This window comes from Lutjanus erythropterus, chromosome 17 (genome assembly GCF_056507025.1).
Source record: "Lutjanus erythropterus isolate fLutEry1 chromosome 17, fLutEry1.hap2, whole genome shotgun sequence".
In the NCBI taxonomy this organism is placed as follows: domain Eukaryota; kingdom Metazoa; phylum Chordata; class Actinopteri; order Lutjaniformes; family Lutjanidae; genus Lutjanus; species Lutjanus erythropterus.
The window spans coordinates 14,310,908-14,322,638 of NC_139333.1; the positions used below are offsets into that span (position 1 = coordinate 14,310,908).

Sequence of the window (11,731 nt, forward strand, 5' to 3'; positions counted from 1 at the left end):
TGTGCGAAGGCCCTGTGAGACGTGAAGGGGAGATCAATGTGTTACTGGTTGGCAGTGGAGATCCACGACATATGTTGAAGACCATTGCTAATTTGCAGAAAGAAGAAAATCTTAATGTGAGCATCATTCTCTTAAACTGTCATGTGACCCCCGAGAATATTTTTGTGTACTGTACTGCATGCTGCAAACTTCCTCTCTCTGCTCTACTGCAGGTTTGGGTGATAGAAAACAGCATGGAGGTGGTCGCTAGACAGCTGCTGCTCCTCTACCTGGCACTGATGCCCCAGGAAAGCATGGGAAATAATGGTGCGTGGGTATGATTTTGCAAAATGATTAACTTTATAAATGCATTAATTACATTAATTACTTTTCTTTTATTAACATTTTAACTTTCTTTTATTTTCAGAGAAAACAGAGGTTTTCCTGGAGATGTACGGGAACAGCGAGATCCGCAGTCACACAGAGGAAACACTGAGACATGCTGTGTCACAGCTCTCCCTGTCTGTGACTGAAGCACTGGAGACAGCCTCACACCCCTGTCTGAACACAACTCTTCTCAAGGTCCAATCAGTTGATAAACAATTGTATTACCTGTCTTTCATAAAGACCTGATGATTGAGCCTTTTCCTGAAATCGGGCATGGAGGCCTGCTCAGTCAAGCCCATGTGAAATTAGACTTGGACCACAGTGTATATTGGACAGCTGTCTATGGGCTCCGTGAATTCAGTCGAAATCTACTAATTTCATACTCTACATTTATATCTCTACAGTTCAAGGAGCGGGATGAGCTGGCCAGCATATTCAAGTTGTGGATCCAGCCTCAGTCTTCTTCATCTATCCTAATGTCCAGAGCCTGGGATTATCGTGTTCGGCAGCACCTTGGAACGCGCTATGACTCCAAGAGGGGCTGTTTCGACTGGGACCTTACAATGAAGCTGCATGAGAAAGGGGTAATTGAATATGTCATACACTTTCTTTTGTGTGTTGATTAAAGTGTATTTTCCAAATCTGCCCAATTTTTCTATAAGAACAGAAATTTGGAGGCTTATATCCAGTTTTCTTCAGGTGCTTAAAAAGTCTAAAATCTAATAGTTTTAGGCCTTATAATGTATTTAATTTGATTTTGACAGGTCTTAGAAAGTTAAAGTTACTTTTAGAAAGTTGCTTTAACTTCAGTCTCAGTTTTAAAAATGAGAAAAAAATGTATTGATCATGCTGTTTTAACTACAATACAAAGCCAGCATGGACTCTTTTTTTCCTCCATATCCTTAGTGCTTTAGTTGTCCGTATGGACGTGAAATAGGTCTTAAATTGCATTCATACTGGTCTTAGAAAGTTTTAAATTTAAATGGTTGAACCCCGCAGAAACCCTGTTATGTTGCACTGAAGGATTAACACTCATTCTGTATCACCCTCTATATGCAGTGTGGTGTGATCAATAAGCAGCAATATGCGCAATGGAGAGAGCGGGGTTTGGCGTTCGAAATGAGGGAAGGTGCCTACCAGATAACCAATCCAAGTTTGCTCTCTTCAAGAGTGTTCAGTCAGGTAAGTGTTTGTCTCTTTTTACGCACAGCTTGATCATGCAGCAATAAGACAATATGAAGGAAGTTATCTTTGTTATCTTTGTGTCTGGACAGAGAGGGAACAAAGTGGCTGCAAGGGGCTACTGGGGAGACATTGTTTCCAGTCCTTATCTTGCCTTTGGCATAGAAACTGATGACAAGAGCCTTTTGACAACGGAGAATGGGCAACGCATAAAGGTAAAACGTTCAGCAGTGAGATGTGAGTACTGTGTACTGAGGAACTCACGACTTAATGTCTGTTTTTTGTGCTCGCTTTCGTTCTTCACATCCCCAGACAGCCCAGGACATCTCCTGTGCAAACGTACAGGCATTGTTTCAGTGCCTGTCCAGCAGACGGGGCTGCCCCACTACTTCTCAGTCAGACACAGAAGTAGAGGATCCAGTCCCACAGACTGACCGAAAATCTGTCACCATTAAAGGTAAATGGCTATGAACCCCATTGCAGGCTGATTGTCAGTATTAGTGTAGATAAGAACAGGAACATCAGCTCACACAAGGATAAAAGCCATTTAATTCACAGTGATAAGGGTTCAGACAGGGGTGAAAGATTAAATTGATTATGTTGCATGATTCCACTGTGTGTGTTCATGGCTTTGCCTTGCCATCGGACAGACTTTTCTGACAGGAAACCACCATTCTATAAGCCAAATATCAATCTCACTCAGCCAAATTCTAGTGAAAGAGCAAATAATGACAACATTTGAAATTTTGTTGTGCAGAACATAGGAGTTGCTGATTGACCACTGTCTCAATCTGTTAGTATGTTTATGTTATTGTGTGACTGGTATTTTAAATGTTTAAGATTCACCAAAGTCTCACTAAAACACAAACAAACAAACCAATCCAGGTTGCAGTAAACCAGCTACCCCTCTGTTCTGTGATGTAAATTACTGATTTTGCCTATGGAGTTTGGCTGGTTTGGCTTGTATAACGACAGTTCGCCATCAAAAAAGGATGTCTTACAGCGAGTATACACAGCATACACTTAAAGTAATACAATTTTTTTAGGTGGGCCTTCTTTAGATGGATAAAATCCATTTTGCCACTGACCCTGTCCACAGCAGCACAGTACTTAGGCAGGTAATACAATGACTATGGATAAGTATCTCATAAAACCCAACTTCAAATAATCTAAACTGTCCCTTTAAGCACTTAAGTGTATGGTAGATCACTTCCCATCTTCTGAAGCCTCTTTGGATGTTTAGCACACAGAAAACAGTAAGTGTGTATGAAACATAATGGTTTTATCACTGAAATTTCTCAAATCCTCTTCAGACTTGATGCATCTGAATGGGGTCTCTGTCACCTTCCTGCCTTTGGATTCACTTGTCAAATTGCCAGAAAAACAGAAATATTCCCACTTCTTCAACGTCATATACTTCTCTGCCAGGTGAGAGCTTTAATTACTACAAAGATAATTTTACTGAGTAAGTAATCCATTTTTTCTGAAATATAAATATAGAACTTAACCTAACATAGGGTCCCTTCACCATCCGGTCACCTCAGCAGCAGACTACTGATATGACTGCTCACCATGTTTCATTTCTCTGCTTTTGTTTCCTCTCTGTCAATGCTGTAAAGCTGCGTGCACCAGTTGGGCCCTGCGATGAGACAGATTGCAGCACCAGACGCTGTGCTCGTCGTGGAGTTGGCCAAGTGAGGGTTTTTATAGTAACAGGGCTTGTTACCATGGTGACAGTACAGTCACCAAGAGTACAGTGACTATGTAAATGACAAGTGAACAGTATTTGTGTTTGTGTATCTCACATTTCCTGTCTGCTACATATTTAAGTTCACTGACAAACAGTTAATAGCTGTAATTGTATTCAAGATGCATTTGTGTGTTGTTGTGTGTCTCAGGTACATTTTGGAGCTGAACAAAGAGCAAGAAGCAGGCTTTGCAAAGAAAGTGGCGAGCATCGCTCTTGAGGCTGAATTTGAGCCGTGGCATGAGGGGAAGAGTGATGACGTCCATGCTGTTTTCTTACCACAGAAGAAGTAAAGGTGGTTAATTTCTGCTCCCATTGACAGCAGCTTTACCTTCATAATATGCCACAGACTTTTATAAGATCCTACGCAAACACACACTATTTTTCCTTCATAAGGAAGTTTATCAGCCTCAGATAAAAGTTAATTTTCATGTTTGCATTTTCACAAATAGCAGTCACATTTAATTTCCGATTTGAATGACAATGATAGAAAATTGCCATTTTATGTACACATGTATGTTTTAATATTACAGATGCAATTACAGGTGGATGTATTCAATAAATGTCACACAAGAATATCTTATATCTATTTGAACTTATAGATGAACACTGCAAAATAGCTGCAATCTTGTTCTGAAAACTCATAAGTCATCTTCTTGTTTCTTTGTGCCTCCTCCTGTGCGAGTTCACTTCCAGCGTCCTCCGACCTTCCCTTTACCATGGCCCTTTTTGCTGCATTGACACGAGAAAAAAATAGTACCACAGATTATCAACAGTTGTGGTCCTCAGAGAAATGGCCAGCAGGTGTGACTGATCAGGCATAGAAAGGAAAGTGGTTGTACTTCTACTTTTTTCTACTCTATCAGTCTGTGCTCATATCTTAAACGTGTGCTCACAGAGCTGTGAGTCTGGCATTTCCTTTTCATAAGTGACTGTTGCCATGTGGTGTGTTTGCATAGTCAATGCAAATTAGCTCTCTACAATGCTCCAGTTTTTCTTTCTCAGAGTGTGAGAGTTGTGTTATGGTAGTTTGAGATGAGCAGATTGACTCACAATTTCTGAGCATGTTGGATTCTGTTCAGGAGGACGTTGATCTGGAAAAAAAAACACGTATTCTGATGTCACAAATCGGCCATTTTTAAAATGCCATTTTGTATATTCTCAGTTGAATGGCTCACCTCATATTTTTGCCTCTTCATCTTCTCAGTCAGGTCAAATTTCTCTGACTCAAGCTGGTAAATGCATTCCCACATCTCCTTGGCTCTCTCTCTAAAACACAACAGCATTACCAACTTGAGATGACAGAAGTATCCACCTTGAAAAATCTTAAAGGGATAGTTTGGAATATTTGAAGTGGGGTTTTATGGTAATTATTAATAGCCATTGTATTACCTACAGTAAACGGCAGTTGGCGTATCCCCAGTTTAGAAAAGCAGCAGGAATACTGATTTAGGAAGCTAATCAATGTACTGCTTTGGACAGGGTCAACTGGTGAAAAAAAGAAACTAAAAATGCATCAGTTTTTATTGGAGCTTGAGCTGACCTGAGGCCGTCCTCTCTCAGGTTCTCAATAGCCAGTGGCTTGCGTCTCTCTGCCAGAGTCTTTTTCTTGATTTCCCTCGCGGTCTGTCTTTTACCTCGCCTCTGCTCTACCTGCAGGAGACAAACACGACTCATTCTCCAGGAGGATCAGACACATGAATTTTCAGAGGGCGCTAGAATTCATATGCACTCCACATACTTATGTGGTTGTATTATTCTGACCTTGGCCAGGAATCCACCAAAGTGAGCCCCCATGTTGGAGAGCACCTTCTTCTTCTTGGCCTCATCGTCTGCCCTCTTCTTGGCCTCTTCATCCTCCTTCCTCTGTCTCTCCTCCTGAGGGAGTCATCTTCAGATGATTACTGAACTGTCCTTGACTTAAATTTCTATTTTATAGCGTGTAGGGTCAAGATATTGTGATCTGAGCGGATTATTGACATGCCTAGATTAAACAACATATGTAATACAAGGTTTTAATCACCGCAATCCGTGTCTGTCTGTCCCGCTCTTTTTCAGCCCTCACACGCTGCTGCTCGGCTCTTTCTGCCCGGCGGCTCTCCTACAACAGAAAAACCATGCCAGCTGGACTGTTACACATGGCTCTTTAATCACTATTATTCTGAGTAGTCTGACAAATCTCTCTTTCAGACAAATAAATGGACATTACAATCCTGTCTTTGAGTCCAATCAGCTCCTCTTCTTCTTTCTTCCTCTGCTCAAAGTGGACATCAATCAGAGTCTGCAGCTCCAGGAGATCTTTCTCCATCCTTTTCCTGTGGATGTCCTAACAACGGCCATGTGGATACACAGATCAAGATTATTTGATGCTATTTTCAAGGCTACGGTCATGTAATTGTTTAATCAATGACAGTCTTGAAGGAACATACATCAAAGTCAACCCTCTCCCCCTCAGGGATTTTAGGGGCGGCGAGCTGTGTGACCAGTGGCCTGTAAAATAACATATAGGCATATCAACATATATGTTTTTTTTGCCAGATCAATAAAGAAAAAGTAAAATTGAAAATATTATTGATTTTGAGTATTCCCTCCCATGGAGACTTACTTGTATTTGGGGCGTTCTTCTTCAACATGACAGCCAGAGCAGCAATGAAAAAGTGTATAATTTCATCATTACATCAGATACAGTTATATATGCTTTATTCTAATTGGCAAACAGGCATAAAGCAAATTTGTATGGTTTTTTTTACTCATTACCTACAGTAGACAGTGGTACATAAACAGTTTGGAGAAGCAGTAGGAAGCCAAAACATGTACTGCTGTGGAAGGATCAGCAGCAAAACAACATTTTAGTCAAATAGAAAAGTCTACCTAAAAAAAGTTAGTATCAGTTTTAGTGTATGCTATATATTTTCACCCCTTTACCTTGTAGTTGGACAGCCTTTTCTGATGGGAAACCACCATTATATATGCCAATATTGCTCTCTACAAAGCCAGACTCCACCAGACTTCACCTGCAAAATCATTTTACCTGGCAGATCAGAGGAGTTGCTGGTCTACTGCTGCCTCATTCGGTTAGTTTGTTTGTGTTATTGTGCGACTTCAGTGTTTTAAAGGGTTAGTTCAGACTCACCAAAGTCATACAATAACAGAAACAAATTAGCTGTTTTTGCTAAAGGAGTCTGGTGGCTTTAGAGACATATTTTGCATACATTATTATGTTTGCAAAATAAAGGTAAAAGGCCATCTGACAGCAAAGTAAAGTGGCAAAAATATTCTAAACATAGAGTGAACTTAAACTGATATTGATTTTTTTAATTGGCTAAAATATGTTTTGCTACTAACTCTGTCCACAGCAGAACAATGCTTAGCTTCCTGCACCGGTACTCCTGCTGCTTCTCCAAACTGGGGACCTGCCAAACTACTGTATGTAAAACACACTCTATCAAGTGAACCTCACGCAACATCACCTCAAAAATGTTCAACTATCCCTTCAGTACCTCAGAAAACCCACAGTTCATGGCCACTGTTCATAATCATGACTTGAGAACTGCCCTACAAAAGATAAATATGTTTTTATTACTGATACTGAGCCCAGGGGCAAGCTGAGTTGTAAAGTTGTTGACCATGCTACTGGTGATGCAACATGAAAAATCATGGCCAAGAGCTACAAGTAGGCACCAGATAGATTACAATATGTAAATCAATATTTACATTTTGAAGGTTATCCTCTGGGAATGCTTTCATTGACAGGTTGTTGTTATACCTTGTATTTGAATATGTGTGTGTGTGTGTGTGTGTGTGTGTGTGTGTGTGTGTGTGTGTGTGTGTGTATGTGTGTGTATGTGTGTGTGTATGTGTGTTCAAGGAAAGGTCAACAAAATGGACACAGTCTCACCTCCCTCTCCCTGCTCCTCATCTTCTTCTGGAGAAAGAGACACAGTGATTATGTTGAGAAAAAGATTTAACTGTTTTTTATGAATTTAACAACAAACAGCTGTCCTTACCCTCCTGATGGCCTCTAAATAAAAAAAAAAAAAATTGAAAATATACATCAGATATGCCATAAAACGTAAGTTCATATATTAAAAATGTAGAAAAGTTTATAAATGAGAGACAACAAATTAACTGGTAGGACTGGACTGACTTACCCATGATCTTCCAAATCAGACATGGTGACACTGGAGATAAAACCAAAAAATAGTTCTGTTTTAAATGTGAAACAGCATTATCCTAATATATAAAAGGTTATATTAGCTAGTTTGCCACAGATCTTATTTTCGGCAAAGACCCTTCAAAAATAAACTTTTTGTGGAGGGAACCAGTGCCATGTTGACATCCAGGTTGGCCTACAAAAATAATCCCTGGGTCTCTTTTTGTGCCACTTTAACATCACTTTTTAGCCTAGTTTGCTTACGGCTGATGCTTTCAATGACTGTGAAAATGTGACTAGAAATTCTGTGGTGTTAGTCTGTAATTGTTGTGACCACAGGGGTCACTGTTGTGATTACAGCAAAAATTTACATAATCTAAACAGAAATAATATATTTGACTATGCACACATATAAATAGAACCAGAATCTCTAGACTGGCAGCCATTCAATTCAGTTTTAATACTAAACTTTCTCATAAATTGTTTGGCAAACATTATGACTTATGTGATTGGAGATGAATTACACGTTCACCGCAGGTCAGTGCTTTTGTTCAAAGAATAAGATTAAGAGGGAGGCCATTTGAAGCTAATGATCTAGGAATAGAAGAGGCCAGAGGGAGCAGTGTCCTGTTACCCAGGATAAGAGTGAGGTATCAGCTGGCCAATCCTTCTCGTTTAATTTGATTTAGAAGAGAGAATGTGGGATGGAGAGATTAAGTTGGTCGGCTGGCTGCTATTATCACCAGCCAAGTCCTCTATTATCATTTGATCTACTTTCAGTCTCATTGAACTGAAGGGATATCTAAATGTGTGTCGAGCCCCATAAATATCTTAGCATTCCTGCCCATAACGGCGGTAGTTTATATACATATTTCAGTGTAACTTGTTAGTGCAGAAAGTCCAAACTGTCGGATGAGTTGCGGTTAAACTGAACAAACAGAAAAATGGATTCCTGGGTAGGCACACCGCCAACAGACCAAATTTCACAACACTATTTTCAATGCAAATAAGTGGAAGCCCTCCCAGACTGCCCGTCTTTGAATGTATTAACATGGCAGATCAAACACTGCCCCCCCCCCCCCCCCCCCCCCCCCAAGTCCCTCCAATCCCGTCATAGTTAGTTTTTAGCCAAGATCTCAGAGCATAAGCATGTGAATCTGAATAAACATGGGCACATGGACAAAAGGCAGATGAGGGATTGAGAGAGGAATTCATCACATCGTCTCACTGTTGAATGTTTCTGTCCAAACTGACCGACTGAGGCCAAGGGCACCAAGAATAACTTGTCATGAGGGAACATTCCTAATAACACCTTTATCATCACCCACTGATGGGCCCAGTGAGTTGTGTAAAGAAAAGAGAAGAGCACAATGAATTCTGTTGTTTCTAATTTAGTGGCACTCAAAGTTTCCAAAACTGCAGGCCCAACATGTCTGCTATCTAGATTTTTCACTGCACCTTGTACATGTGTATTTCACTCAATATTAACATGACAGAGTATTTCTCCTGGACAACTTTTCGATGATGGGTACTTTACGAAGGAAGGAGTAAGCCTACTTGCTATTCTTCAGAAAACAGACTTTCTCTTTGGTATGACAACTAAATGTAGGCAGTCTGTCAGAAACCACGCCATGCCACTTGCCTATGACTTCTAGAAACTGGCTAGTTAGCAACAACTTTGACAACAACACAAGATCCATGATTCAGATGCATGGTAGATTGTTTCTGTATTGGGTTACGTAAGTGGGACAGAACATGATAGCATGCAAGTATAATCTTATTATTATTTTGATTGTGGTGAAAACAATTTGACAATTTGGTAGTGAATGCTTAAAACCAGAATATTTTAGTGTTTTAAAAATATTTTCTGGACTCAGGACACCCAGCTTGAAACCTGGACAATCCAGGAGAAACTGGAATGCCTAGTCACCACAGACATGGAGCTACATTAGCATTCATTTGGAGTCGAGTTTCTGGCCACCTGATAAATATAAGTCTAATATTCACTGTCCTTTTTGAAAGTTTAGTTCTGGACCAAAAACAAAGATAAAAGGAAAGTGAATATTGGACTTAGAACTGATGATGGTAAATATTCACTGTCCTTTTAGCTCTGTTTTTGGCCTCTGCCAACTCCAGTGGGCAATAACTATTTCAGCTGCTAAATACTCTGCTACAATCACTGGCTAACATCATTCTCTAACTTTGTGTTGATTGGTGCTGGGTAGATAGTGTCTTGTGGATTTTTACAGGGTTTTATTTAGCAAAAAAAAACAATTGCCTGTTGTGAGGACAGTGAGAAAAGTGAAGGTAAACAAATAAGTTGGAAGTGAGAAAATCAAAACAATGAACTGAAAGACAGAAAAGCTCAGTAGCGCTGGAGGGAACTGTAGATTTTACCATAAAAAATACTAATTATAGCTGCTCTAAACCACCTACTTGAGCAAAAGATTTCACTGTCTTGATATTAGTCCAACATTATTCACATTTAAAACATTCTTCACTTCATAAATAGTACCATATAATCAAACTCCATGGCATGGAAACTGTAGAACTACATTCAGATTACAGTACTATACACTGACTGGGTCATTTAAAGATTGTGACAAAGAAAAATGATGGAGGACTTTGCCCAAAAAAAAGAAAAGCCCAAATTGCTTTGATGATTTCAACTTCTTTTTAATTGAATGCAAACGTCTCAGAGAGATAGAAACGACTGCTTGGTACAAGAAGAAACACATTAGTTCAGGATAAGAAGAGTGTAGAGGGAAAGTCAAAGCACGTACCTGAATGGCAGAGGAGAGCGATATTCACTGATGATGAGAACAAGCAGAGTAACAACTAGAGGGGAGACAGAGCTTTATATAAGGGGTCCTCTGGGGTGACTTGAACTACAGTGTCTGTGTGTGTGTGTGTATGTGGGGCATGATTTAGAGAAGAAGGACAGAGACTGTATGTGGATTATTTGCGGCTTTTGGGAGCATAAGCTGAAGTCTGACGGGCAGGGTAATGACTGAAGGGTTTGTTGCTGACCTCACAGCTGAAACAAGAGACACAAAGACAGGTGGCAGAAGATAAACAGAGACAGAAGAGGAAGAATAACCAGGCAAAAACCAGGCAATTTCTGTCAGGACACAAAGAGATCCTGTGCACAGACCAGGGTGGAAAGGCGAGGAACATCACTGGCACGCTTTATATCGGCTACCAAGGAAGGGAACGAACTTTATTGCCCTAGAAGTTGTTCCTCTTTTTCCACTGACCGGTAAATAATGACCGTCTGTGTGGTATTCCACATAAGAACAGTTCCTGGTCTTAACTGACTGACCTTTATCTCTGAATGACCTGCAGAAAACCAATTAAACATGAAGAAATCTATGTTAAAAACTAAAAAAAAATCCAGTCTGACTACATAGGTCAACAACAGATCAACATTTATGTCACTTGCATTTGCAGATACTTTCAGATATTTCTATAAAATGCAAATAAGCCCACGTGAATGATTTCCATAAAGACAAACATGAGGGCTCTTTGGGGATGACAGAAACACAGCATGTAGAGTGAGACAAAGACAGACTAACAACCTGCAGAAGTGCACTTTATTTCCCTGAGCAAACATATGTCCAGGTAAGAACAATCATTTGGATTTTTAGAATTGTTTACAAAATTGCTAATAGATAATAATGCCAATAGATAGTATTATTAGTTTATTTTTTGTTATTATGGATAGCATGGATAGATATAATGAATTGTGTCAACGAACAATTATTTTAATAACTGATTTATCTGCAGAACATTTCAGACTCCCTGGAGGCATTTACCACATTTACCACTATTTTAACTAAATATAGTCAATAATAACTTTCATAGCTTAAAATTGAGGTTTTTGTGATTTATTCCTTCATTCAATAAAGATAAACCCATTATAACCTAGTTATTGTAAGCAGATAATGACATCATGAACTTATATACTTATATTAAAAATACCCCAGGCATAAGCAAACTAACCAAGGTCACTTGAGAGTCTCAAAACAAGCAGATTAAAGCAGATATTTAAAATACTGTGCTTGTTCTAAAGTAATATGAGTAATGTCTATCTATCTATCTATCTATCTATCTATCTATCTATCTATCTATCTATCTATCTATCTATCTATCTATCTATCTATCTATCTATCTATAGATAATATAGTGCAAGCTGGGAGCTTAGCTATATAGTTGACTTGTATTTGTATTTTAATTGTTTGTTTTACTTGTAATTGTTTATAATTCATCTTTTTCTATCCTAG

The 11,731-nt window shown here is 39.3% G+C and overlaps 2 protein-coding genes across 3 annotated transcripts; one reads left to right on the plus strand and one right to left on the minus strand.

Moving 5' to 3' along the window:
* Positions 1–13: 13 nt before the first annotated feature.
* dnaaf3l (dynein axonemal assembly factor 3 like) lies at positions 14–5,487 on the plus strand. The gene is made up of 11 exons (XM_084740220.1): positions 14–116; positions 213–306; positions 407–561; positions 771–950; positions 1,426–1,548; positions 1,641–1,763; positions 1,861–2,005; positions 2,862–2,976; positions 3,168–3,242; positions 3,447–3,590; positions 5,354–5,487. The coding sequence occupies exons 1-10, from the start codon at positions 72–74 to the stop codon at positions 3,586–3,588; spliced, it is 1,197 nt and encodes a 398-aa protein (XP_084596346.1). The 5' UTR covers positions 14–71; the 3' UTR covers positions 3,589–3,590; positions 5,354–5,487.
* Positions 3,750–7,320, minus strand: LOC146311927 (troponin T, slow skeletal muscle-like). Of its 2 annotated transcripts, XM_084740221.1 has the most exons (11): positions 7,303–7,320; positions 7,194–7,220; positions 5,901–5,919; positions 5,725–5,785; positions 5,505–5,621; positions 5,319–5,396; positions 5,060–5,173; positions 4,839–4,948; positions 4,474–4,564; positions 4,349–4,389; positions 3,750–4,027 (listed from the first exon to the last, which is right to left on the minus strand). In XM_084740221.1, the coding sequence occupies exons 5-11, from the start codon at positions 5,601–5,603 to the stop codon at positions 3,982–3,984; spliced, it is 579 nt and encodes a 192-aa protein (XP_084596347.1). In that variant the 5' UTR covers positions 5,604–5,621; positions 5,725–5,785; positions 5,901–5,919; positions 7,194–7,220; positions 7,303–7,320; the 3' UTR covers positions 3,750–3,981. The 2 variants fall into 2 exon arrangements, with proteins under 2 accessions (XP_084596347.1, XP_084596349.1); XM_084740223.1 differs by lacking the exon at positions 7,303–7,320 and having other exon boundaries at positions 5,901–5,916.
* Positions 7,321–11,731: the final 4,411 nt, after the last annotated feature.

Bases quoted from the DNA above. Each gene is read 5' to 3' on its own strand.
- LOC146311927 (XM_084740221.1), bottom strand. From the start codon at position 5,603: ATGGAGAAAGATCTCCTGGAGCTGCAGACTCTGATTGATGTCCACTTT. The intron at 4,565-4,838 runs GTCAGCTCAAGC...GTTGTGTTTTAG, and splicing joins CTGAGAGAGGACGGCCTCAG to AGAGAGAGCCAAGGAGATGT. The intron at 4,390-4,473 runs GTGAGCCATTCA...TTTTTTTTCCAG, and splicing joins TGAAGAGGCAAAAATATGAG to ATCAACGTCCTCCTGAACAG.
- dnaaf3l (XM_084740220.1), top strand. From the start codon at position 72: ATGTTGAAGACCATTGCTAATTTGCAGAAAGAAGAAAATCTTAAT. The intron at 562-770 runs GTCCAATCAGTT...ATATCTCTACAG, and splicing joins TGAACACAACTCTTCTCAAG to TTCAAGGAGCGGGATGAGCT. The intron at 1,764-1,860 runs GTAAAACGTTCA...TCACATCCCCAG, and splicing joins AGAATGGGCAACGCATAAAG to ACAGCCCAGGACATCTCCTG.